Source organism: Dermacentor albipictus, chromosome 8 (assembly GCF_038994185.2).
Source record: "Dermacentor albipictus isolate Rhodes 1998 colony chromosome 8, USDA_Dalb.pri_finalv2, whole genome shotgun sequence".
Lineage (NCBI taxonomy): Eukaryota > Metazoa > Arthropoda > Arachnida > Ixodida > Ixodidae > Dermacentor > Dermacentor albipictus.
In genome coordinates, this window is record NC_091828.1 from 59,594,096 (window position 1) to 59,619,776 (window position 25,681).

At 46.9% G+C, this 25,681-nt stretch overlaps 1 protein-coding gene across 1 annotated transcript; it reads left to right on the forward strand.

The window, feature by feature from the left end:
- LOC135915191 (NLR family CARD domain-containing protein 3-like) lies at window positions 1–24,328 on the forward strand. The gene is made up of 3 exons (XM_065448225.1): window positions 1–53; window positions 19,960–21,835; window positions 23,915–24,328. Exons 2-3 carry the CDS (start codon window positions 19,965–19,967, stop codon window positions 24,192–24,194), a joined length of 2,151 nt encoding a protein of 716 aa, XP_065304297.1. The 5' UTR covers window positions 1–53; window positions 19,960–19,964; the 3' UTR covers window positions 24,195–24,328.
- Window positions 24,329–25,681: the final 1,353 nt, after the last annotated feature.

Consider the following 25,681-nt stretch of genomic DNA (forward strand, 5'->3'; position numbering starts at 1 on the left):
CGACAAGCTCGATAGGCAACAGCAATAAGCAAACAAGCACGCAGGATTACTGGGTGAGTTCATGAAAATTATTTTCTTCGCCTCTTCTAGCACCCGATTCTTTACCTATCCCCCATGTTTGGTTGGGCCATTTCACTGAGGATCAAGCGACCAGCCAAGCTTATGAGGGGACGTACTATAAGTACACTGCAGCGAGAATCCTAGCTTTTGACGGCGAGGTTCTTCGTAGCGGACGTATACGGACACGATCCGTTACATTTCATTAGCTACCAAGGGACTAGAAGATGATGCGCGGGGGTTTTAGGGCGATGGCTTGCCTGGCGCTTTGCTAAGACAGCGTGCTTGGGACAGTGCCAGAAACGTCATAGCGAATAGGCACTGACGCGTTGGCGGCTAGTGTCCGGATATCACACGAAAGTGATTGCTTCCCGAAATTGAATGACCGAGAAGTACAACCCCAATGTGTCGCGTGTTTTAACTGGCTCTTGAAAATAACCAGTGAATCCTTTGTGGCATGCCAACCAAATTGCGGTATCTTAGGGATAAGGTGTGTAGCTTCCCTGTATGTGTAACATAGGTCACTGCGCTATCAGCTTTCATGGTTATGCTTCTTGCATTTCGTTAATTTCCTGCGACTAACGAGGGTTGATCCTGAAATAAGGATCCCATCAATTTTCGAAATAGACAACTTTGTTTATTCTCATAGAAATTTAAATCTTTGGGAAGATGAAACTTCGCTCTATTTTCCTACATAATCGGTATCTTTTTATACGAATTTTTGTAGACGGTGCTCCAATTCCTGTATCCCAATATTGTAGAACGCCGCCAACCCGTATAGGAAGCCTTTGACCACTTCTTTGACTTCATCGTCGTTCCGGAAGCGTTGGCCACTCAAATGTTCATTTAACTTGGGGAACAAGTGATAATCACTAGGCGCGAGGTCTGGACTGTATGGTGAGCGGGGCATGACTGTGAACCCAAAGTTTGTCAAAAGTTCCTGGGTTTGAAGGGAGACGTGAGGTCGAGCGTTGTGGTGAAGCAGGGTTACACTGGCTGCCAGTCATCCTCGCCGGCGGTTCTGGATAGCTCGCCTGAGTTTTCTAAGTGTTGCACGATAACTGTCTGAGTTGATTGCTGTTTCACGTTCCATGAAATCGATCAGCAGTATGCTCTTACGATCCCAAAAAACACTGGCGATGACTTTGCCAGAAGAAGGAGTTTGTTTGAACTTCTTTGCGACTGGTGACTATGGGTCACGCCACTGTTTAGATTTTTGTTTTGCTTCGGTTGTGAAATGAAACGCCCACGTTTCGTCTCCCGTAACAATGGAGTCCAACAATCCTTCCTTACCTCCTCGAAGCTTTTGAAGAAACTGGCGAGCACAGTCAAGGCGTTTCTCCTTGTGGTCTGATGTCAATAGCCCAGGTGCCCATCGAGCACAACACTTGTGATACCCCAATTTTTCAGTCAAAGCTCCTTCCACGGTACCGCAAGAACTCCCAGGAATCTGAGGAACAAGTTCACGGACGGTAATCCTTATGTTTTGAAGCACTTCGCGTTGGACCGTATGAATAACCGCCTCCGAAACTGGCGGTGTCCCACTCCGTGCTTCCTCGTGGACTTCCCTCCGACCGGCACTAAACTCCCTGCACCACTTTCGTACCTGTTGAAAGGACATACAGCTGTCGCCATACACCTCTGTCAACTGACGATGAATATCCGCGGGTGAAGTCCCTTTGGCGTGCAACAAGCGAATTACGGTATCCATCTCGCACTGGGCGGGATCAACAATGGGAACCTCCGTATCGGACGGCTGCTGAGCCAAGAATGAGGGGCGCAGCGAAGCGCGGCCGGGGGGAATCAATGTGGGGGCAACAGCCGCGCGGCAGCAGTGTTGCCGGATTTCGCCTCGCGCCTTCCCGTGTGGCTGGAGCTATTTGGGAACTTTATTTCTGGATCAACCCTCGTACATTTGTTAGGTGGCGTATAGGTTGCCGTGCACCGATGCGGGTTAACGGGCGTGGAGTTTAAGCGGTGACCTGTTAGCTGAACATGTTGAGGGTTTATTGAGCTGCGGTGATCGCTTACTATATTCAATTATACTGTCGTTATTCATCATAATTGCAAACATCTCAGCAGCGCAATTTCAGGCACATGCGTGTCAGACTGTTCAAAGTGTTAGATTAAAGAGTATGAAAGACGCCTAACGACGTCTATCCTCAAATTTCGGTGTTGTCGTTGTCCATAGAGTTAATTAAATGTGCAGACGAAATTCGCAAACAAATCGGAGCCGGCAGAGAGACCCAAGCGCATTCCTCGTTCGCTTGCGTCGCGACTTCAGACAAACACCGCCGATTTCTCGAGCTGGGCAGTCACGCTTGCGCGTAAAAATAGCGGTGCCGTGCGCGCACAGAGCGCGGACACTCGCTGTCAGGACGCTGGCGCCATGAAGAGCGGCTGCAGCAGCGAGCGAACGCTTCACCGAAACTTGAGATTACGCGAATGCTATAGGCACGCGAGAACATAGCCCACACGAAGACGCAAGCCATTTCGGCTCGAGTGATCTTTGCACCCGCCGCAGATTAGCCGCGGCCGGATTAGAAGAGAGTCAGAAGACGCGTCGTACCCGTGTCAAGTTTAGGGATAGGATTTTACAATGGTGTGCGGATATTCGAACCCACGAATAGGAATCGTATAGCCTCCGCTGTTTGTTTAGCTTGCGATTCTTGAGTTCACCATGTGACTTTTGATATTTGTTTCTGTACGACTGTGAGACCGAAAAACTCCTATGGGAGCCTACAGCTGGAAGTGCAAATACAAGCGGTGACTGCTGCGAATGATTCCGCAGCAGGGCAGCAGCGGTTGTTGCGAAGAGGCATCGTTGAGAAAACGCATGGAGCACCTAACGCTTGCTCAATAATTTGCAGCCATTCAATAAGGATGCCTCGCCCTTGGGCAGCATACGAATGTGTTTTCTCAATAACTGTTTCTACAATGGGACGATATTTGCATTCATATATTGTGATGTACAATGCTGTGGTACTGCACTGGCTGTTTTGTGTTTTATTACTGTCCTTGTGATGGTGCGCCGCACATGATCACCGTTAAGTTGTTGCTCGATCATTGACAGCCTCCTGACTTGTCCAGGCGTGTATATGAGGTCATTACTTGTGTTAAATAAGGTAAATAAACGAGGTTATTCTTTTGCAAAAAGAAACTCTAGGCAGCATTTATATTCCACTTTCTCTGGAAATAAGAATGTACTCGATATTCGATGATCGTTTGCAAAGAGAAGCTTTCTTTGCGTCTTCCTTCGACTTTTCCACTGCTGCTGTCGCTCTGCATGCCGCGTCGGGAGGTGGTTCAGAGCGCGTATATACATGACAGCGGCGCGGCAAAGAAGAAAGGTGACGCGAGAAACTCGTCTGAACCTTTATATCGCGCCGCCACAATGCCTTCTCGACTGCTGTAACTATCCGTGACCTCCCTCCAAAAAAAAAACATTGCAGATACTGCCGAGCTTAACTTTGTACTAACGAGCAACAGTCCAGAGGGCAGGCAGATAGAATGGTAGAGACTAGGTAGGGAGAGAAGGCTGAGAATATGCAGATCCAACGCAGCCACGAAACGAGTGTATCACAGCACTGTCACTCTTCGCCCGCAGCTCGCATACCTGGGAGGAAGGAGGGAGAGGGAAAAGGCGACGTAAGAAGGCAAAGAAGCGCAATTACTAGACATGATAGCGGTTGCGGACAAAGTCGATAAATTTAATTTCATGGTAGGGTACGTTTGTACTACTAAAAAAGTATACCGTGGAAATTTGTGAAGCGGACAACTGACGCAGTGCGTGCACACACCGAGACACATTAAAGCACGGTAGTGCGTAGGGCGGTTGCACGTCAAACAAAACTTCTATGCTCACCGCTGTAGTATTGCGCCTATGGCGTTGCTATACTCGCGGACAACTTTCTGTGGCTTTCTCAATGGAAGGCTACGGGTGCGTGGCTGCTGCACATGTGTTACCAGGCAGTATAGTCCTGCAGCGTTTGACAGTGCCTTTCGTTGCTCGGAACAGCACTAAATCGGCGCAGCTTGCATGTGCGCTTACACACTCAGTGGTGTGTTCTGTCTAATTTAACTGGTGTTATTAAGGTGTTCATGTTTAATGTTCCCCGGCCTAAACAAGCGTGGGTTAAAACACGGGACTCTTTTCATTAGCGCTCGCACTTATGCGCACGCTTTGCCTCAGCAGCTTTCCCTTCATACCACAGAAAGTTGTCCGCGAGTATAGAGATCGGGGGATCTATCCCGACCGACGCAGCTGCATTTCTACGGGGGCGAAATGCAAAAACGGTCTTGTACTTAGGTTTCGGTGTACGTTAAAGAAAACCAGCGTGCAGAAACTAACTCGGAGCTCGCCACTACACCATGCCTCATACTCTAATCGTGGTTTTAGAAAGTACAACTCCACAATCGAATTAAAGTTTAAAACTTCTGCCACGATGTGGTGTGCCGTGTGAGGCAATGAGAATGCCAACCTTCGCGGAGGTTAGGAACCGTGGCGCGCAACTGCGATTCAAGCAAACGCGTTTCACTGTGCGTTCTGCGAACTAAGCAGAACAGAAGTGGTGCACGCAAGGTAACATTTACCATCAATTCACCACTCAGGTATTGTACTACACGCTGTTGCAAAAGGCGCTTTGCAGGAGTAGAGCTGGCTGTCGTGCTGGGTGTATCCTTGCGTAGAATGGAGAGCCAATCAAACGAGCACCACCCAAAGACAAAGTGCATTACCGTGCGTAGGAGCCAGCTAACAGAAGGAAGAAAATGAGCAAGGAAGCAGGTTGCGCTTGCGCTGTGACTGCGACAAACTCGGGGTCATTGTTGTGAAAGAAATTTAGGCCGGTTGAGCTCTTGACACATGCCTCTGTGCCTTTGTGTTGCGACTGTTCATATCGCAATAAAAATGGGCATGAAAAAGTTGTGAAATGCATCATGCTTGGAGCACACCGAATGCGACCATCAAGGACACGCTTTTCGCAAACCAGTCCTGCGCTTATTGTAAATGGTGATTGATCTGCATGTACACTGGATAGGTGGTTTACTCTATGAGTAAAAGTTGTGCAGATCCCACGCACCCTGGGAATAGCTGTGAGGGAAGCTTTCTGTAATATTTTGCGTCATTTGACGGTTATTGGTGGTGATGTCGATGGTGAATGTTTAAATATATTGAGCGCTGAGTCCAATACGAGAGCGGTGAGGTGATGCTCCTCTCGTGTTCACCACTTCTCTTTGTCCAGGTAGTAGGCAGAAAGAGCAGACGCACTTGCTTGAGTCGTCGTTTTAGGCTTTTGTTTATAGCCTGTAAAAAGATTAGCACCGTCATTGCGTCACTGAGTGCATCGCGTCATGGCAGAGGCGTTACACTTTAACAAAATCGTTGTGCTCCACGCCGTACGATTATCAAGCATGCCACAGTGGGGAACTCCGCATTAATTTGGACATCCCAGGGTTTTGTAACGTACTTCTATATCTAAGTACACGAGCGTTCTTGAATTTGGCCTCCATCGAAACGCGGCCGCTGAGGTCGGTATCGAACCTGCCACTTCGAGCAACGTCATAGCCACTATAAGGTACTGCGTCAGGTGCAGAAGATTCGACTTGTTGGGCGACCGCTTGCGTAGTGTAGTCCTGACGCCGTGATGATTTACTATGGCTTTACTGCAGCTTTGCGCCTGTACGCCCTGTGTAAATATCCCACAGGGCAAATTCGCGCGATGTTTATTCTTCAGAAACATCAGAAACGTACCGCACCATATCCCAGCTGCTGCCACATGTGGTGGTATATATAGCCTTTCCATGCACGTTTCCGCCGACCACCGCGCATAATTTCTGACGTCGCATTGCCCCTGCCCCACGTTGGGTCGGCGAGCTGCCAGGAGCGAAGAGTGCCAACGTTGTCCACTCGTTTCGTTCACTGAACGGGTAGAACATTCTGGTTCTACCTTCTGCTTCCTCTCTCTGCTCCCTCTCCGGACTGTGGCGCGTGAACACAGAGGCAAACGCTGCAGTCTCTGCAATGCTTTTCCGGGCAGAGGGCATTGTGGTGACTTTCAGGGAGCTCCAGAGGGCATTGTGGCAATGCTTGCCCTAGACGGAGCATGCTTTCTGACATCGCCTATTGCTCTTTCCTGCGCTCCTACCACCTGCTCTCAAGCACCTTTCGATGCGGCGTGCAAGACAGCGACAGCAGCAGCGGAAAAGTCGATGGAAGAGGCAAAGGAAGTTTTGATTTAAAAACTGTATGGTTATATGCGGTGCTTTGTAACGAACAAGAGTGCGAAGTTGGGCTAGATGTTTGAGCAACATTTTAATAAGAAGGGCTCAGTAGCAATACCAAAGAAGAACTAAAAACCACGGGTGCTGTGTTGAGTGTTTGGTCTTTCACTGGCCCTGTTACTGCGCTTTTGTTCTCAGGTTGTTGCTCTAACGTTTCCCTCCACTGGAGATCCTTCAACCACCTCATCGCCTGCTTCAATACGAAGTGCATGTGGTTGTCGAAGTCCCCAGTGCCAATATAGTGCTCAGTCAAAGCAGTCGTTACTACAGTGCCGATGTTTGAAGCCTCAGTTTCCAGACGAATGCATGGGAGCCTGAGAAAAAAAAAACTCGTGGGTGTTATTGCTATCGCCTGCTACGTAGAAGTTGCATAGCTTTCTATGATGCGAGCCAGAATAAGATGTATAGGTTCGACCACACTTGTAGAAAACCACTCGAAAAGCACTCCAACGCGCCCGTGAGAGTCGATGTTGGCCTGACTGGCCACAGCTCTCAATATATGTGCAGTCCATGGCTGCTCATTACCACGCTTCTTAACTGGTGCGGGCGAGGGTTGCGAACACAAAGAAGGAACATCTGTGTACACTTGCACTAAAGCTCAGTGCTGCCACGAGCGACGACGTGTTCCTCGGTTTTATCAAGAAAGAGTTTGGGTCAAGCCCCGTTCGTTAACGCAATGATGTAATGCAATAACACCACAAGGTAAGGTAAACTGTTTATGTTTTAGAAGCAAACAAGGCTGCACTCAATAACACAATGAGTTAAGAGGAAGCTTTAGTTCTGGCCCAACTCCGACGCGGCCTATTCAAATACATGTAAAAACGCCAAAACGTTTTTCTGAGATAACCCCTGGACCGATTTTAATGAAATTTGTTGTATTTGAGAGAGAAAGTTAAATTCTAGTGACTGTTGGAAGCGTAATTTTGATTTAGGGCTTCAATTTTGTTAAAAAGATTTTCAAAAATTCAGAAGTGTGAAAAATATAGAAGCACGAAGTTTACATACTAGTAGCTCTGCATCAAAAACAGATATCGCGATTCTGTAAACGGCATCCATTAGACCATTCAAAGCGGACAAATTTGATATGTCATTTTATATGTTACGTCAATTGTTACGTTATTTACGAGGGTTCTGCAAAAGTTGTAGTAACACATTGACACATTTTTCGAGGTTCATGTGTAACATATAAATTTTGTCCACTTTAGATGTGCTATCAGATACAATTCACAGAATTGCGATATCATTTTTCTTGCTGGGTTACGGAGTTCTAAACTTGATAGTTTCGTTTTCTGAAAATTTGCGATTTTTGCTAATTTTTTATAAAAAAATGACAACCTAAATCGAAAATTCGAAACCAACAGTCACTAGATTTTAAGTGTTTCTTTTAAATGCAGCAAACCCCGTCAAATTTGGTGCAGTGGTTGCGGAGAAAAACGAATTCTTTTACATGTATAGGAGCACTCGAGCTAAAGCTTCCTCTTAAAGTAAATGGCTTATGTTTCAAAGGCAAACATGGCTAGATGCAATAATAGCAGAAAGCAAAGTTCATTGCTTATGTTTTAGAGGCAAATAAGCCCAGATGCAATAACATCACAAGGCAAGGTAAATTGTTCATGCTTTAGAGACAAAAAGGGCTAAAGCGGGCCAGAACAGGAAAGCACAACTCAGCGCGCTGTACTATGTTTTCTTGTACTGTCTCGTTTTTAGCATTGTTTGCCGCCGAAACATGATAAAGTGGACAAGGATAGTTTGCTGTTAAAGTGCAGGAGGTTTAGCAGAAGTGAACTGATTATCGAATGACTTCTCGTGGCGAAGTCACGCCTTGGTTGCACCACCAGCGACAACATCTCTGGCTCCTTTGAGTTTGCACCAGCCGACTTAAATTAAGAAGCCTACATTTTCGCATGATCCGTGCGTTTTAACCAAATGACACTTTTGAGCAAGTATAACAGCCACATTTACACTTGTTGCCTATTGTCCCCATTTTCGTGGACTGTGCTAGTCGTGATTTTTGTGATCGTCAGCGGCTGCGCGAGCAAGTGGCGGTGGCTGTGATGGTGGCGCACTTATGTAAATGCTCACCTTTTAAACGTGCTAGAGGATTAGAAACTTCGAATTCGAAACGAGTAGTTGCTGCTTTTCTATTCTTATCCGATTCGAGAACTCGCAGTTAGAGGTGGTCGAATATCCCTTTCTTTCGAATACGTAAGGAAGGAAAACGCTTATTGGAGTCTTGCCGGACAAGAACGATGGCTGGGAGGTTTGTTCTGAGTGACTGCGTTGCAGTCTAGTCGCGGTTGGTGCAGAGGGCACCGGTTGCTGAGCTAACGCACTGGGTGGATAACTCCTGCTCAACAATCTCCTTTCACTCATAAAGGATGGCTCGCTTTTGAGCGGCCTATGTGTACGAATTTGTTTTGGCGTAATACTTGGCAAATATCACCAGGTCTGCAGCGCTCTGAGTAAAACAATGTGAGGTGCTGTAGTGTTGGAATTCTTTTCTTTCAGCGAACAGGACATTGCACGTGTCCTGGTTACGCGTTGTTCTTTTGTTTCGTTACCAGTGTTTTACCCTACACACGACCTCGTTGTTCTCAAGGCACCACTTTAATTAGCAACAACTTATTTTCCCACGTCGGGGAATTGTGTTTAATGAAGAAGGGCACGCACGCGAAAGAACACATCGTCCATACCTGGCTTGGGGTAGAAAAAGCGGCGACTTCCACGGGGGGCGAAAGGAAGTTCGGCGAGTGTGCGACTACGTCATGGGCTCCAACGCGCACCCTTGAAATTTAGGCCCCCCTCCATCCTCCCGGAATTTTAATTCTTGGAAAAGCCCCTGTTCCTTACTGTCATTGGTGCCCGTATAATTGCAAGCAATGGTTTATCAATAGTAAGTTCCTCAGTTGTCCGGGTGCCTAACTGTGAAAGGTTTTACATGCACCTATTATAGTATATAAGCCCCATTTGTTTTTTAGCAAACGCGAACTTAGTATTTCATGTTGCTTCAGGACCGAGAAAGCACTTCCGATAATAATTTTTCTCGGACATTGGTACTCGATTCGATCCACAAACTTCCGTATTCGCACACATTTGCCGTCAAAGCAGCAAAGTCTAGCTAGACGTTTATCACCACGTGGGCTGAGGACGAGGTTGGTTTACAAATGAGTAGTCGTAACGTGTGTTGTGTGTTTTTATTGCTTTTTCAACCTTTCATCAGCTATCCTGCTTACTAAAGCGTAAATTTCAAGATTTCTAGAGCTTATGTTTATCGACCAAGAAGGCATTTTCGCGTATTTTGCCAGGTGACATGGTCACCCGCTTTGTTAATGGTCGGGCATCTCATGCCGGTATTAGATTTGTCGGACGATCCTACCGCTGTCAACCAGATGTAGGAGTCGTCGGACTATCTCGCCGCTGCCACCATTTGAAGGAGTTGAAGGTCGTAGAGAGGAACTCGGTGAACAGGATTTATTTACATAATAAGCATTTTAAGACAAGACATACATCGGCAGTCTAGCGCGACTCCCATGTGGAGCCCGCAAGATTAACATACAGCAAACAACATTCGAGCACACAGCTCACTACTACATTTCGAGCATGACAACGAGCTCTCAGCTCCCGACGACGAGCACGACACGAGCACACTCTACCAGCCGGCAAACGCTGCTTATATCCTCTCCGCTTGACGTCATAGTTCGACGTCACCATTCGAGGGCCCCGTGGATGGATCCCCCGGGGACGGAAATGTTCGTGTTGCACGCACACACAGGTTTCAGTGCCGCACAGCTTTCAGTGCCGCACAGCTCTCGGTGTTGACGTCAAAGAGCTTCGTGGAACTCTGGTCTGTACCACATTCCTGAGCTGACCACGCGCCACGTTGCTGCCGGTCATCCGCAGTTCTCGGAAGGGCTCCCCTTCTGGTGGGCTGGGAACACGTGCAGCGGGCTGAAATGTGGCGCGTTGCCACCCCGTACGGCCATTCCTAACAGCTCCTCCATGGCCCGGAAAATCTCGCCTGGCCAGTGCTGGCAACCGCTGGGCAGGAGGAGAATGGCTGGCGAGCAAGATGACGGCTTTGCTCTCTGAAAACCCTGCGTACTTAGAATGCCTTCAACCATCTTACAACAACTGGCACAGAAGAGTCGACCCGGCAACACAATACCGCTCAGCGTTCAAACGCCCGGAATTAGCTGCTAACCCACCAGGCCTCCTATCACAATTTCCATGCAAGTCACTCAACTGGGAATTCCAAATTTTGCCCCAAAGTTTTGTGCCGCCAAAGCGAGCGTTCACGTTCCTCTTGAGTTCGACTAAAGCCGACCATCGCGCTGCGCAAGAGTAAAGGTTTACACAGAATTAAACCGGGGGCTTTCAAACACCAATACCCAAACATAACTTAAGCAGCTTAACTTCACGAACAACCTGTTCTTACCCTATCGCAGTGGCGTACTTATTTCATGTACTGCTGCCACTGAACCGGCTGGCCAACTCCACAGGTACGTCATCACAAACGCGCTAAGTTTGAGGTCCCTATTCCGAACACGTGCTTGCATCATACAAAGTTTTCATCACGCTGACTCACATTTGTTCCTTTGATCCACACAGGACACGTTCCTCAAACAAACTACCACACTTGCGTAACTTACGCAACACAGAGGAACCTTTGAACAAATGTGTCCTTTACTACCTAGCTCTTCGCACACGTACTAGAGAAGTCAGAATACGGCTGCCCTCGACACACACAAGCAACCCAGTCATCAACGTTCTGCTTCCTTCCGTCCGCACAGGACACGCGCTGATGGACCTAAGAGCTCTTCTCAGTGCAAATCACGCACTTACTGAAAATCTACGCGCTTAATCTTAGAAAATTCAAAAACACTTAAAAAGAAAGAAGGTTAAATAACACACACACGCGTTACTATAGGCCTCTCAACGATAACCTTGACCTACAGGTTACTCACACACACACAAAAAAGAAAGCCTATGTACTCAGTAATGAACATCTCGCGAGACTACAGGTTTACATAAAACGCATCTTTCAAATCTCGGAGCTTCTCTAACAAAACACAAACAAAGCTCATACTTTTACATATTGAAAGAAACTTAAATCGCGAAAATTATCCGAGTGCTCAAAAATAAAACAAAACAACATGCTTTACTTCCACGGAAGCTCTTGGCCTCCCGTTCCAAATGCTTACGTCTGACCCACACTTTGAGGCGTAACCGAGGTGGTCGCGGTTTGAAAGCTACTCTGGCTATGCAGGAACAACAAAAGGGCTGACTCACTATCAGCTCCCCCAAGACGTTACGGTCTCCTGCCAATTTGCGTCCTGGCACCCCGCTTTCCTCACAAACTCGATTGACCGCGTCGCTACTCGCCACCTGGTCTCGTCTTGCCACCTTGCGCTTCTTTGTACTGCACGCTGAGCTTCGAAGAGAACGACGAAACGACGAGGAATTTAACTGCCCCGTGCCCTTTGTCCGCGTCCGTGCAGAACATGCTTCTCGGTCCCCCTTTGACCGGTGGCTCAAACGTGTTTGATGCGTCAACATCGTCCGTGACGACCGCACCTGTCTTTTCTCCGCGCCCTGCCCTTCTGGGTCTCTCGCCGTCTTTGGCGGCGCTACATAAGTCACCGCATTCCGATCTTTTCGGCGCTTCCTTCTGCGGCGCTTTCTCTTTGACTTCTCTTTCATGCCGTCATCTCGCGCCTCGTGCTGGCCGTTACACATATCGTCGGCCCGGATCGGTCTCTTACCCGCACAGTCTGATTGATTTTCATTTAAATCAACATTCTCTCTGCCTCGACTGGCGGACAGCTCAACCGACTCTGACACAATGCAGCAGGCTTTACTCGAGTTATGCAACTCGCACTCTTGCGAACTGCCCTCTACTGCATTGCCCAGCTCACGCTGTGCATCGACACACAGTCCGTCGGTCTCGATCGCTGTCTCACGCGCACAGTCCGAATGATTCTTAATTAAATCATCCATCTCTAGGCTACCTAGACTAGCGGAGAGCCGCACCGATCCCTGAACAATGCAGTTGTTCTCTCGTGAACTACGGAGCTCGCCATCCCGAGAACTACTCTCAACTGCACCGTCCAGCTGGCACTTCTCTTCTGCACGCAGATCTGACTCGACATGGGTGCTCGCGCCCGTCAAGTCAACAGTACCCTGTACCTCGCTAACGACCTTGATACCCTGAGATGCGACGCACACACGCGGTAACTGTGCCAATTTGTTCGCAGCTGGCCTAGCTGTCTCTACAGTCTTGTCTTGGCACAGCACCTCGTCGCTCTCACTCTGGCCTTTAACGGCATCTGTTGCCACTAAGGCATCGTTAGCTGCTAGCACTTCGAGTTCACTTATGAACGTGTTGCTATTCTCACAGGTACTACTACTCTCGGCTTTCGACTGAAATCTGCTGTCGACATCCTGCCACTTTCGCTGCGTCCAGCCTACAGATTTTTCAGGCCGCTGTTGACTTTGTTCGATTAACTGCTCGAAACCTTCAATCTTTTTGTTCAATGCCTCAATGTTGAAGTTGAAGTTTATTTACATCGCCAAAAAATCAACGATGCGGGTAGGCCCGGGCAAAAAGTGAACTCAATCACTTGAGGGACGCCCGAGCTCCCCTGTACAAGGCACACAGCAAAAACGCAAAGTGTAAAAGTCATAGTAACACTCTGGCTATTTAACAAGGGCAAAAATATCTCGTATATGCGTGAGTTTGTGAACAAAGCATAAACAGAAAAAACACAGCATAATAGTAATAATAAAAAAAATACACAGAAATGCATAGCAGCAAGATAAAATTACACAGGATACATCGCAGCAAGATACGAAAAAAAGAAAACTACATGAACGCGGCTTTCAAAAAGAAGATATTAGTGAATTAATGCACTTCTCATGTCAACAAGTGAACATGTTTCAGGAATTATACCCCTTGACAATAATTTATTCAAAACAGTGGGCAGGCTATGTCGGAGCATCTGTTGCTGGTACATTGTACGGGAGGAGAAGGGAATGTGCCAAATTTCTTTTTTGCGAAAGGAGTATTCTGAAAGATTTTGACTGAGACAGGGTAATTCAAGAAAACTAAGCTGATTATTTTGGATACAACGCTTATATTTTAATGCTAAGTAATATTCGTACACGGTATTAATCGGCAAAATTTGGTAACGAGCAAACAGTTCCCGAGTGTGAGCAAGGTAGTCTACGTTTGCAATGTAGCGTACAGCTTTCTTTTGAAGCATACATATTTTATTAATATTTGTTTTAGTGGTAGTACCCCAAACCAAGAAACAATAATTTAGGTGGGATGCAAACAGCGCATTGTAAATAATTAATTTTATGCGTTCGGGCAGAAAATGCCGAAATTTTGCGAGAATTCCGGTGCACGTTGCCAGTTTACTCATAATGAACTGAACTTCAGTGTCCCAGCTCATGGTCTTGCTAAAAATTACCCCTAAAATCTTGACAGTGTCTACAAACTGGACACGTGAATCGCCTATGTATATATGTATATCAGGTTGAGTGGGAAACTGTCTTGTACTGAATAGAACCGCTTTAGTTTTTTTCGTGTTTATGAGTAAAGAGTTTGCTTCAGACCATTCCTTAAGTTTATCAAGAGCATTGTTAGTAACAGAAATCAGAGATTGTATGGAACTACCTGTGAAAAATAAACTTGCATCGTCAGCATAAATTACAAATTTCGGCTGGCTAATAGTCAAAACAAGGTCATTTATATATAAAATAAAAAGTAGAGGTCCTAAAATACTACCCTGTGGGACACCAGCAGTAATAGTTTGAAATGAAGATATATGTGGCCCTATTTTAACGCATTGTACACGATGACACAAGTACGATTTCAGTAGTTCAAGTGGAGTGCCACGTATGCCATACAGGTCTAATTTTTTAAGTAAGGTATTATGAGTAAGGCGATCGAAAGCCTTTGAGAAATCTATGAAGATGCCGATGCACAATTCTTTATTTTCAAAAGCATTAAGAATAATTTCTTTTTGAGACAATAAAGCTGATTCGGTAGATTTACCTCGTAAAAAGCTATGTTGTGCTGTTGATAACAATTTAAACCTATTGCAAAATTTCATTAACCGTTTTTCAATAATTTTCTCCAACCCTTTCGAAAAAAGCGGTAAAATGGAAATCGGTCGGTAACTTGACATGCTATTTTTATCACCGCTTTTATATAATACTGTTACCTTAGATTTCTGCATCTGCTTTGGAAAGGACCCGCTTGATAAGGCAAGGTTATAAATATAAGTTAACACTGGTGCTATTAGAGTGAGGACAAATTTTACAGGTGAGATTTGAATGCCATCTATATCACAAGACCTGTTGTTCTTAAAGGAAGTGAAAGTACTGCGCACTTCAGTGTCATCCGTAGGTTCCAAAAATATACTATTGCTATTCCGTCGTATAGTGTTGCAAGCGAAATCTGAACTGAGACCGGTATTTACAATATCTTTGTAAAATGTATTAAATTTATCTGCAAGTGCAACACCCTCAATACGTTCACCTTCAAACCAAAGCTCTGTAACTACTGACGTAGACTGTGCTCGGTTTAATAATTTATTAACTTTTTTCCAAACTTGTGCGCTACCATCACAGAACTCCTTGTCAAACTCATTGTACAGAAAGTTTCTTTTTTCGTTTCTGAGAAAAGACGTTACTTTATTGCGGTATTGTTTAAACTTGTCTAGATCAGCAAGAGACTTGGTCCTCATAAATTTCTTGTATAACTTGTCTTTCTTTTTAATCATTCTAAGGCAATCTCGATTTATCCATGGCTTACGACTTCTAGTGGACTTTTTTACAGTTTTCTCAGGGAAATGATCATGGTATAGGCGTTTAAAACAGGTGATGAATGCCTCATACGCCGCATCTACAGTCTCAGAAGAAAAGACATCATCCCAGTTTTGATTTGAAAGACTAGAAAAAAAGGACGCGAGGGTGTACGGAGTAATATTTTGCACAGTATTCTGCGCTGATAGGTTGTGTTGTTTATTTGCGGCACATTTCAGGAGCACATAAATGGGATAATGGTCGCTGATAGAACTGTGTAATACACCTGAAAGTAAGCTACTAGTATTTAGGTTCGAGATAAATACATCAATAAGTGTGGCTGTCTGCATCGTAACGCGTGTAGCCGTCTGAGTCAGTATGCAATTACCACTCGATTCTACAGTTAGTAAAAGAGCTTCCTGCGCAGGAGATCGTTTCAGGAGATCAATGTTAAAATCGCCCCCAAGAATTAAATTGAACTTGTTGTCGCTTACGTAGCTGAAGAGGCGGTCTAGAAATTCAATAAAGGTATTTATGTCAGCATTAGGGGGTCGGTACGCTACGGAATAAATATAATTTTGTGATAACAAAGTTAAACATTCAACTTCGTTGCATATAAATGAAAATTCCGAAAGAACTTCGCAGTCGAACTTATTTTTAACCAAGATAGCAAGCCCACCCCCCATCCTACGGGATCGATTTACAAAGAAGCTCTGATATCCGTCCGGCTTGTAAATTTCTTCGCCACATGTACACCATGTTTCAGTCAACATGATAGCGTCGAACAGGAAACTAAATTCGTCTAGAAATACTGATAACTCATCTTCTTTGTGTCTAGCTGAACGAATGTTAAGGTGTAGGCAAGAAAAGCATACTCTGAGTTTATTTGAATTATGTTGTTGACATCTCGCGGTGACATGTTCATCATTCGAGATAGACTGCTTAGGCTCGCGAAAACCGAAGCAGTTTACGCAATCTTTTCTACGTCATGCGCACTACGGATGTGCAACACAGGAGATTTTTCCTCTTTTCGCGCATAGACCTTGCCACCACGTGTCCAAGCAAAGCGCCAGTTTTTCGCCTTTTTTTGCGCGATTGCCATTCCGAGCAACTGTTTCATAGCAGGGCAAAGGTGCTCGTTTATGAACACAGGTTCGCTAGACTTATGGCCAAAGTCACGCGTCGAAAGTTTCAGCTTTCTTGCCTTCTCGAGCACAGTGTCACGCTTAGATCGACATTTAAACTGGACAACAATGTTGGGAGCAACATTCGAGTTTTTCGCTTGAACGCGGTGGCAGACGTCAATATCTGACTCCGAAATGGGCTCACCAACAAGTCTACCAATCTGACTCAGGGTGTCAGGAATGCTTTCACCCTGAGTGAAAGGCAAACCCTTCACCTCGAGGTTACATTTTCTGGAGTACTGCTCGGAGGCAGTCATGCGTTGCTCAAGCTGAAACGCCCGCCCCTCAAGGGCCTCGACGTCCAAAACAAGCTCTTCGTTAGTTTTTTTGAGAGATCTGTTTTCTTGCACAAGCTCGTCACGTTCCTTCTTTACTTTCTCAAATTCCAAGTTGAAGAATTCGAAACTTGACTTTAGTTCGCGGATTTCTTTGCGTAATTCACGCTCCAACCATGCCTTAAAGTCATTCATTTCCTTTCTTAGCTCCTCCTGGAACCGAGCAGCATCAGCCATGGTACAACACAGGTGAATGGTTAGGAGAAAATAAAAAATGCTAGGAACTTGGCATCAGTCAAGGCAGCGTAACAGAAATATTTTGCGTTGAAAGAAATACTGTACGAAAAATGCCAACCTGCAAAGATAGCAGGTGCAGCGATTATGTCGATTGTCCGTGCTGCCTCCGCTGTGCCAAGTGACCGTAGTCCTGGAGCACCACCGGCTTTTAAGCTTGCTTCCCCTGGCGGATGTGATGCCGGTAACTTGCTTGCGCTGTAACCGGCGTTCCTTTCCTGCAGCAACAGTAGCAGCCGCTGCTTGACGATAGTCACTTCGCCAGGGAAGATTCCAAGGTAGCTGCAAAGATAGCAGGTGCAGCGATTATGTCGATTGTCCGTGCTGCCTCCGCTGTGCCAATGTACTGCCTTGTTACTTCTGTAAGGCCTTCTTCCGGTGAAATGCTTTTCAGTTACTGCCTAGCTTTTTCCTGTTCTTGCTTAACTTCTTCCTGCTCTTGCCTAATTGCTTCCTGTTCCCGTTTTTTGTTTAGAATTCGGTTACCCATTTGTTCTATGAATGTTGAATCATTGTTACTTTCTAGAATTGCCTTACGAATTTCTGCTTCCGTCAAGTCCTCCTCTACGTTTACCTCGATCTCCTCACACAACCACAACAGGTCAGCTCTCGTCAAACACATTAGGACCATGGTCGCTACTTTAAGCTTTGGCTCTGCTGTCACACAATACTTGCTGCGATACCCACGCAAAAGAAAATACAAGTAAAAGATCCCAGCGAATCAAATCCAAAAACACAGTGAAATTGAAGCCTGGTAAATCTTACAGCCAAAACCAAACCCTTACCCACTGAAGCAGCACCATATCACCAGTCCTTCCCCGCCGTATCCAGTCAGTTGCAAGAGGTGGTCAATCTCAAGTCGCCTCCAACTTGATCAGGATGCCGGTCGGTCACCATGTGCCAACGTCCGTCAGCTGCCGTTGCTGTCTCCCGAGTCGTAGGCCGATCTACGAGCCGTAGGCCTATCTCACCGCTGCCATTCAGTTATTAGATTTGTCGGGCGATCCTACCGGTGTCAACCAGATGTAGGAGTCGTCGGACTTTCTCGCCGCTGCCACCATTTGAAGGAGTTGAAGGTCGTAGAGAGGAACTCGGTGAACATGATTTATTTACATATTAAGCATTTTAAGACAAGACATACATCGGCAGTCTAGCGCGACTCCCATATGGAGCCCGCAAGATTAACATACAGCAAACAACATTCGAGCACACAGCTCACTACTACATTTCGAGCATGACAACGAGCACTCAGCTCCCGACGACGAGCACGACACGAGCACACTCTAGCAGCCGGCAAGCGCTGCTTATATCCTCTCCGCTTGACGTCATAGTTCGACGTCACTGTTGGAGGGCCCCGTGGATGGATCCCCCGGGGACGGAAATGTTCGTGTTGCACGCACACACAGGTTTTAGTGCCGCACAGCTTTCAGTGCCGCACTACTCTCGGTGTCGACGTCAAAGGGCTTCGTGGAACTCTGCTCCGTGCCACATTCCTGAGCTGACCGCGCGCCACGCGGCTGCCGGTCAACCGCAGTTCTCGGAAGGGCTCCCCGTCTGGTGGGCTGGGAACACGCGCAGCGGGCTGAAAGGTGGCACGTTGCCACCCCGTACGGCCATTCCTAACACCCGATGAGCCTGGACCCTGAAACGTAAACCTATTCCAATCTGTTTTTATTCCAATCTCCTCACGTCAAGTTTACGTAAGCACTGACGCAAACATCGGTCGGTAACCCGCAGCGTTGTTTGTAAAGCCCCGTCAAACGCGTACCTCGTTTATTGAGGTCACTTTTTTGCTTTCAATGCGAATCGCATTATTTGCATTGAGCAGTATTTCTTATCTAATTGGCTGACAAGAGGCGAGAAGCAAGCTCAAGTGCAGAGGGATTCGATGGGGCCGACTAAGCACAGTGAAACTAGATGACCGGTGAAAAGGGTGGTGCCGCCGTCTGCGATTGGTCCGCTTCCCCTTACTTAGGTTGCGGTGGCTGGTCGAAAGTTGCTGCGGCGTGCGACGGATGGTTAAAAATGCTGTTAAAATCGATCCTCAGCAAAGAATAATTGGCAGAGCGATGCCGTATATGTTCTGAAAGGACTCAATAACGGTATACTGCCAAGCAGAATTTTTTTTATTACACGTAAATAAATCGAGGCTGCCCAGAAGCTGCGAGTTGCCTGTGTCAGAGTGATAGGCGGGCAACCATCATCTATTGCTTTGAGAATGGGGCAGTGCCCGGCTATTCAGAAAAAAAAAATCAATTTTGTTCGCCATATTATAGCGTCTTAAACCCGTACGCGTCACTTGGACGCGGTGAGTTTTCGCGGTTTTATGACTTCGCGTGACATACAAACGAAGTGGCGGTAGCCCGAAAACGTTTGACCTATAGCGGAGGGCTAGTAGCGAAGAATGCGTCGAATCAGAAATTTTTTTCGTTTGGTTTCATCATACATAATCAGAATGTACATATAATATCACATGAGGCGTTTTCGCGGTTTCTATGTCGTTGTGTGACAGTCAAGAGAAGTGGGGGGTGGCCAGAAAATTTTTTGACGAATCATGGAGGGCCCAATTTCAGAATTGGAATGGAAAGTTTGAAATAGCTTTACGGTATACCTCCACTGTTCTCGCCAATCCCGAATTCTGAGCAGCGTTTTCAATGGTGAGAAGTTTAGAGGGAGGCCACTCGAGCACGGCGAGTGTTGGACAGTTTCCCTTCAGCACCGAAACGGCTCAGGTGCGCATCTTTAGTAAATCAGTTATGGCGTTTGTGGCAGATCAATGTTTCGCCCACATTACGCCACTAGGCACCTCCCTCATCAGCATTCTTTTGCTCTTGCATTGCACAGCAATAACACCTTACTGCTCATTAGGGATCGTCTTGAGGTGGCTGTCACCCGGGTGACGAAGTGTGAGCGAGTCGCTACAGTGCTATTAAATTTGTGGCATAACGCATATTTATGTGCACCATTGAGAGTTGCATTGCTCGTTAACGGAACATGGCTTGTCAATGCTAGTACCGAGCAGTTATTGAAACGTCATTTCTCTCCTTGAAACACAGTTATCATGACGGACTTCGCGGACCCAGATGTCACGGCAGCTTCATCGGCGGAGCCCGTGCAACGATACAGGATTGCTCTTGCAGACCTCGACTCTCTCGTCAGTACCTTCACCGGAACGGTTATCGACTACCACATGCCTTGCACAGCAGCCGAGGGCCGATCCTGTCAAATCCTCAGCAGCCTGTCCGTTTGGAACGAAGTATTGTGCCAGGCGGAAATAGAATTAAAACAAGTGCCCAGGACGCCTGGCCACCTCGCCGTGACGATCATCGATGGCACGTTCGTACGAGACCACTCCGCAGAAAATCTCCATCGCGCCGCCACCCTGCTCTACTGGCTCTTGAAGGAGCACCGTTGCATCACGGAGGTCGAGTTGAGTTGCGGTAGGCTGAATATTTACGAAGGGCTGCTTTGCGCTGCCTTCCAACAAAAGACATCCGTGAAAAAATTGAATCTGCGAGAGACAGGCAGCTTGGGACCGCACAAGGACATTTGCATGGCCATCTCCTCCATGACGCGCCTCGAAGAGCTCGAATGCGACACACGTTCACAGTGCCGAGAAACGTTTGCGTCCGCCTTGTCGATTCTCGTTCGCACAACACAGTCACTGAAAGTACTGCACATTGGCAACTTGCCCATCGTAGGAAAAGATGCAATCACGTTTTTGACGGCCCTTTCTGGAAACTCCACCATTGTGGACATCTCCCTTCATGGCGTCGTCGCGACAGCTCGTCGGCGGGACAAGAGCAGTCCGTTCAGGGAATACCTCACTAACACGCGCGCGTTAAGGAAGCTTTCCGTCTCTGGCCAGTGTGGATACCCAACGCACAGTATCCGGGAAGTTCTCTTCGGTCTTTTAGAAAACAAGATGATCTCCACGGCACACTTCAAAGACGTTTGCCTTTGTGTAGAGAGTTCAAGGCTTTTGACGAAGATACTTCGACAACAAGACCTGGTGTTTTTAAGCTTAGAAGTTCGTTTTGAAAATCGCTGCGGACTTGTCGAGCTGGGAAATACTTTGAACAGTTTGCTGGTTGCGTTCAAAGAGAACGAAACACTGGAGGAACTTACCTTACCATTCAATATATGGCATTTAAAGCAATGGGAGAACTTCTTCTTGGCCTTGCGAAGCAAGAGACGGCTAAAGAAGCTGACGATAAAAGTGTCCTTCACTTGGGCCTATTATCTACAGGATCTTTGTAAGGCTGTAATGGAAACTGGAGTTGAAGGAAAGGTGTTCTTAGAAAACATGTCCGCAGGGGATTATTACCGGGGCAACTGCGAGATCCTGCAATGCAGGGCTTTCTCAGACATCATCGCGAGTTCTTTAGATGCAGCGGGGCACGAAACGCTTCAGACCATTGCGCAGACGCTGCCCACTTTGAGCCACATCACCACGGCGATACTAAACATTGACGCATCGTACTACGACGGAGCGCTAGCGTCAGCTCTCGGGAACTACATAGGCTCGACAACGGCGTTGCGGGTGCTTAAGCTGAAAGTTTACGCCTACCAAGTTGCGCAGCAGGCAGACAACCTACAGTGGACGCCCATATTTGAAGGACTATCAAAAAACGGCAGCATAAAAGTCCTTGATCTGCAGCCACTCTACGTTGGAAACGCGGACGCCGAAATGCTGGCCGATGCAGTGAAGTCCAGCAGGAGCATCCGGCGATTTTGCTTTCGGGCGGCGGGTAACACCACGGTCTTTCTGCGACAATTCTCTGTGGACATCGACAAGAACTACGTTTTGCTCGACTTCATGATCCCCGTCTGCATGGAAGAGACGTGGTTTCGTGTCCAAGAAGTGACGCGCCGTAACCAGAGCCTCGTGGCGCTGGCATCCTATTTCCGGCCTGGGTTCAACTGCGACAAGTGAGTGTATAGTTGTCTCCGCTATCACGGCAGAGATCAATTCGTTGCTTGACCTATCGCTTCGCCACAACCAATAGTTATGACATAAGCTACGAAGTTCGTTTGAATATTTGCGACTTGCCTTCAGTACGGTAGATCGGTTAAAATAGAAGCCCACATGTAGCAGTGCTAATTAAACTGTGCTAACAGTACAAATCGTACTGTGGCCAGTCGCGACACAACAGTCGAATTCAACGAAGATGCGCTTTATCACGTCCCTGACGCTCGGTGTGGTATGAGAGTGCGCGCGAAAGTGGCATCCGGGACCCTATATGGCTTGGGCTTGTTATTCGCCGGTCGAGGCCCTGTCTTGTCTCCTTCTGCGCGTCTCGTCCATGTAAAGACAGCAGAACGGTGAAATACATCTAATGCATGGAAATATCAAAGTAGTATACAAAGAGATGACACATCTGATATTCTAAACGTTAAGTGAATGATCAACTGAAGCTGTTTGAGGGGACACACAATGTTTGCAGCTTGCTTCGTTTAACCCCGCAGTGACCACCAGGTCAGTTCGAGAGAATTGAAAACTTACAAAGTCGGTACTTTTTCCTCTCGTGGTTTATGCAGCGCTCAGGAAACACGAGACGACTGAGTAACGGAAGTTGTGCCATCATCCCCTATGCAGACAGGCAGGCCCATGGCCTAAAACGCACTAGCAAAGCCAAGCCTAATGGACGATTTTTCCTCACGCACGCACTAAAGTCGCGGATATCTGCGCAGTGACAAACGAAAAGTTCGGTGGGAGAGAGGTGATGTATAGGACATTATGTTAAATACATGTTGAAATTCTTGGAACGTGAGATGGGTATTGCACACCAAATTCCCTTCTGTTAAGGCAAAGAAAATGCGGGGCAGAGTGGAAGCCATGCGGATTTTACACGCAAAGAACAGCAGCGCTCGCTGGTCCTCCGAAAATAAACCTTACTTCGTTGTTGCTCACTGCAGTGAATGTGCCCGCTCGCCATTATTTGAGGGCACAATGCTGGTTTGCGCCACCGACCGCAGGTTGCACGCGTGCTGGTTGCCTTAGATATCGGGAGGAAGGGGATGGCTGCGTCAGGCCAGCCATGGATTTCGATAAACGACGAGTATACGCACATGCCTTCCCAGCAAGGGTACACATTTAATGGTCTGTTTCGATGAATTTCACGGTGATGCGACATGTCTGCTTTTTCAGATGTTCCCAGAGTCAGAATATACATGTCGACCGACCTGACTGACTGACTGAAAATCTTTATTGTTCGAAGTATTTACAGGGAGCATGTGGAGCAGTCCTTAAGGGGCCCTTCCCTATAAAGACTAGGTGGGCACCTCATTACTGGAGTCAATTGTCTCTAGCCGCGGATCGGGCACGATTGACCAGGGCCTTCTGGTTCGCCAGGTCGGAGGAGCCGACCAGGGCCGCCTCCCAGCCCTCCCGGGTAGAGTTGGGTATAGGGGGAAGGTGAGGGGTTGATTGGCATGCCCACACCATGTGTAAAATGTCCGAAGATTTTTCCTCACAGTGCGGGCACTTCCCTGTGCACGCAGGGTCGAAATGTTTTTGGACTGTCGGGCACAACAGTGTCTGTGCGCGCCGTTTAGTGTCGTTTCGTGTTTCGCGTGCGCTGCGAAGAAAGTTTTGATGCGCAAGAATTCTGAGTTAGGCGCGAGAAGCCTAGCACGAAGTCTATACATATTTACGTTGCTGACGCACTGCAGGGAAGTTTACATTAGGGCATAGCTCCGCAAATCGCTTACTAATATATGACTTATATACTAATTAGGTTTTACTTAAGTAACAGCTAATTTTTACAGTATGAATGCGCCCTCCAAGAGTAGTATTGAAGAAAAAACGCATCGTTTTAGTCTTCCTTGACGTGCAATGGTGTTCGGAGTAGCAGACATTAAATACAAGCAGTCTTGTGAGCCTAGCCGATAGTGTCGTAACTGCTAAATCAGCGGTAGACCCCCATTTCATTCCCATTCCTGGTAATTACGAGGAAATCTGTGGATCTTAGGAGTGTAAATTATTGGACCGTGTACGTTTTTCGACAGGCGCGTCGCCGCGGCCCTCGAGCGTGTCGAGCACCACCCAGCCCTCGTCGAGGAGGTCGCCGAACTGACAGCCGTCAGTGAGGGAGAGGCGTCGGACGCGATTCGAGCCGCTGTCCGGACTTTCCAAGGCCTTCACGACTTCATGAGAATGGCGGGCGTCGTGAGGGAGAGAGTCACGTGTCACCCGAGAGACGACGGGTCTACGCAGCTGGACGACCTGAACGAGTACTGCTGGCGTAGCGTGAGGCGCTACATCAGTCTCGACGACGTCCGCGACTGACGACCACTTCGGCACCAGCGAGAACCAAATTAGCCTAAAATTAAGAGTTCGCGGTTCCGTACGGGGTCTCCGGTGAAAAATGGTGCACCAAGTTTTTTTTTCTAAGCGATTAAAGGGTGTGTATGTGTGCATGTCGCAAATCGGAAACGGTGCCTTTGCTCATGACATCCACCCGGATACTTAAGCGTATCGCTAGTTCCCCCGCTGAACGTTAATTTCGTTTTGACAATTCGCTCCAAGGGAATGGTATATCATGCCATCGTTAATTTTTTGACGGAGCGATTCACATTGCTCCGGCCTATTTTTGCGCAGATGTGTGAAAACTAGTGCATGTTGTATGATTCTGTGCAGCCTTTCTAATTTTGAGAGCTTTCAGTCTGAAAAATCATAGAAGTTTTAATTTTTCGTGTAGTTCAGTAACCGAAAATATTGTATTCTGATAACATACCCTTGAGTGGGTGTTATTTAAATGATGGCTACATTTTTGTCCTTTGCATACCCGAGTTAAATTACACTAACGGTTCGTTAAACTTCTTTCACTCTTTTGACTGTTGTACTAAGTATTCCTATAAGTACTGCTGGCGTAATGCATCTTGTTCTCTTTTCATTATGCCTTGGCGTTATAAGCTTTCAAGTTATCGGCCTTTGCACTTTTTATTTGGAAGCGCTGCATTGGCTGAGTGGATAGGCCTTTTGCTGTTGACAAGGAGGACATTAGTTCGGGTTCCAATTGCTGTGACCGCAAGAACACTCGGCTTTAGGTGCAATATGAAAAGCTGCATAGTTTCACAGTTAATCCGAAAACAAACAATATACGGCTTCCTCTACAACCCTCACTTTGCTCTGGAATGTTGAAGGCTATCACAGTCATCCTCCGCTGTGCCCCCCCTCCCCCTTTTGGTGGCTTAGCTAGCTATGGTGCTGCGCTGCAAAGCAAGAGGTTGAGGGATCAAATCCCGGCCTCGGCGGCAGCATTTCCATCGCCGGAGAAATGCAAAAGTACCTGTGTCCCTTTCATTGGGGTCACGTTTAAGATCTCCAGGTGGCCGAAATTGCCGGAGTGCCCCCACTACGGCGTGCCTCATAATCAAATCATGGGTTTGGCACGTAAAGCGCCAGAATTTAATTTGTTTCTTTATGCCTGCGATGTTAAAAATATATGCGAGACTAGAAGCCAGATGCGCCTTACTCAATAAACAGCCAAACTTTATCGCCTCCCTGCCGTCAAGGCGAATTTTTCCTACTACACATTTTTTATAACTTCAGCAAATTGAGAAGGTGGGTCTCTTTAGGGCCACCTAATACAAAATCATAATAAAAAACAGCGCAGAAATAAAAAGCTGAAAAAGCTGAAAAGATAAATAAAGGCACTTTAGGCACTAACAGACGTCACAAACTTGGAAATAGTATGACCACGCATACTAGAGCTAGTGACTAGGTATACTTGTATGGCATAGTCAGGAGATGATCGCCTTTAGACAGTCTCG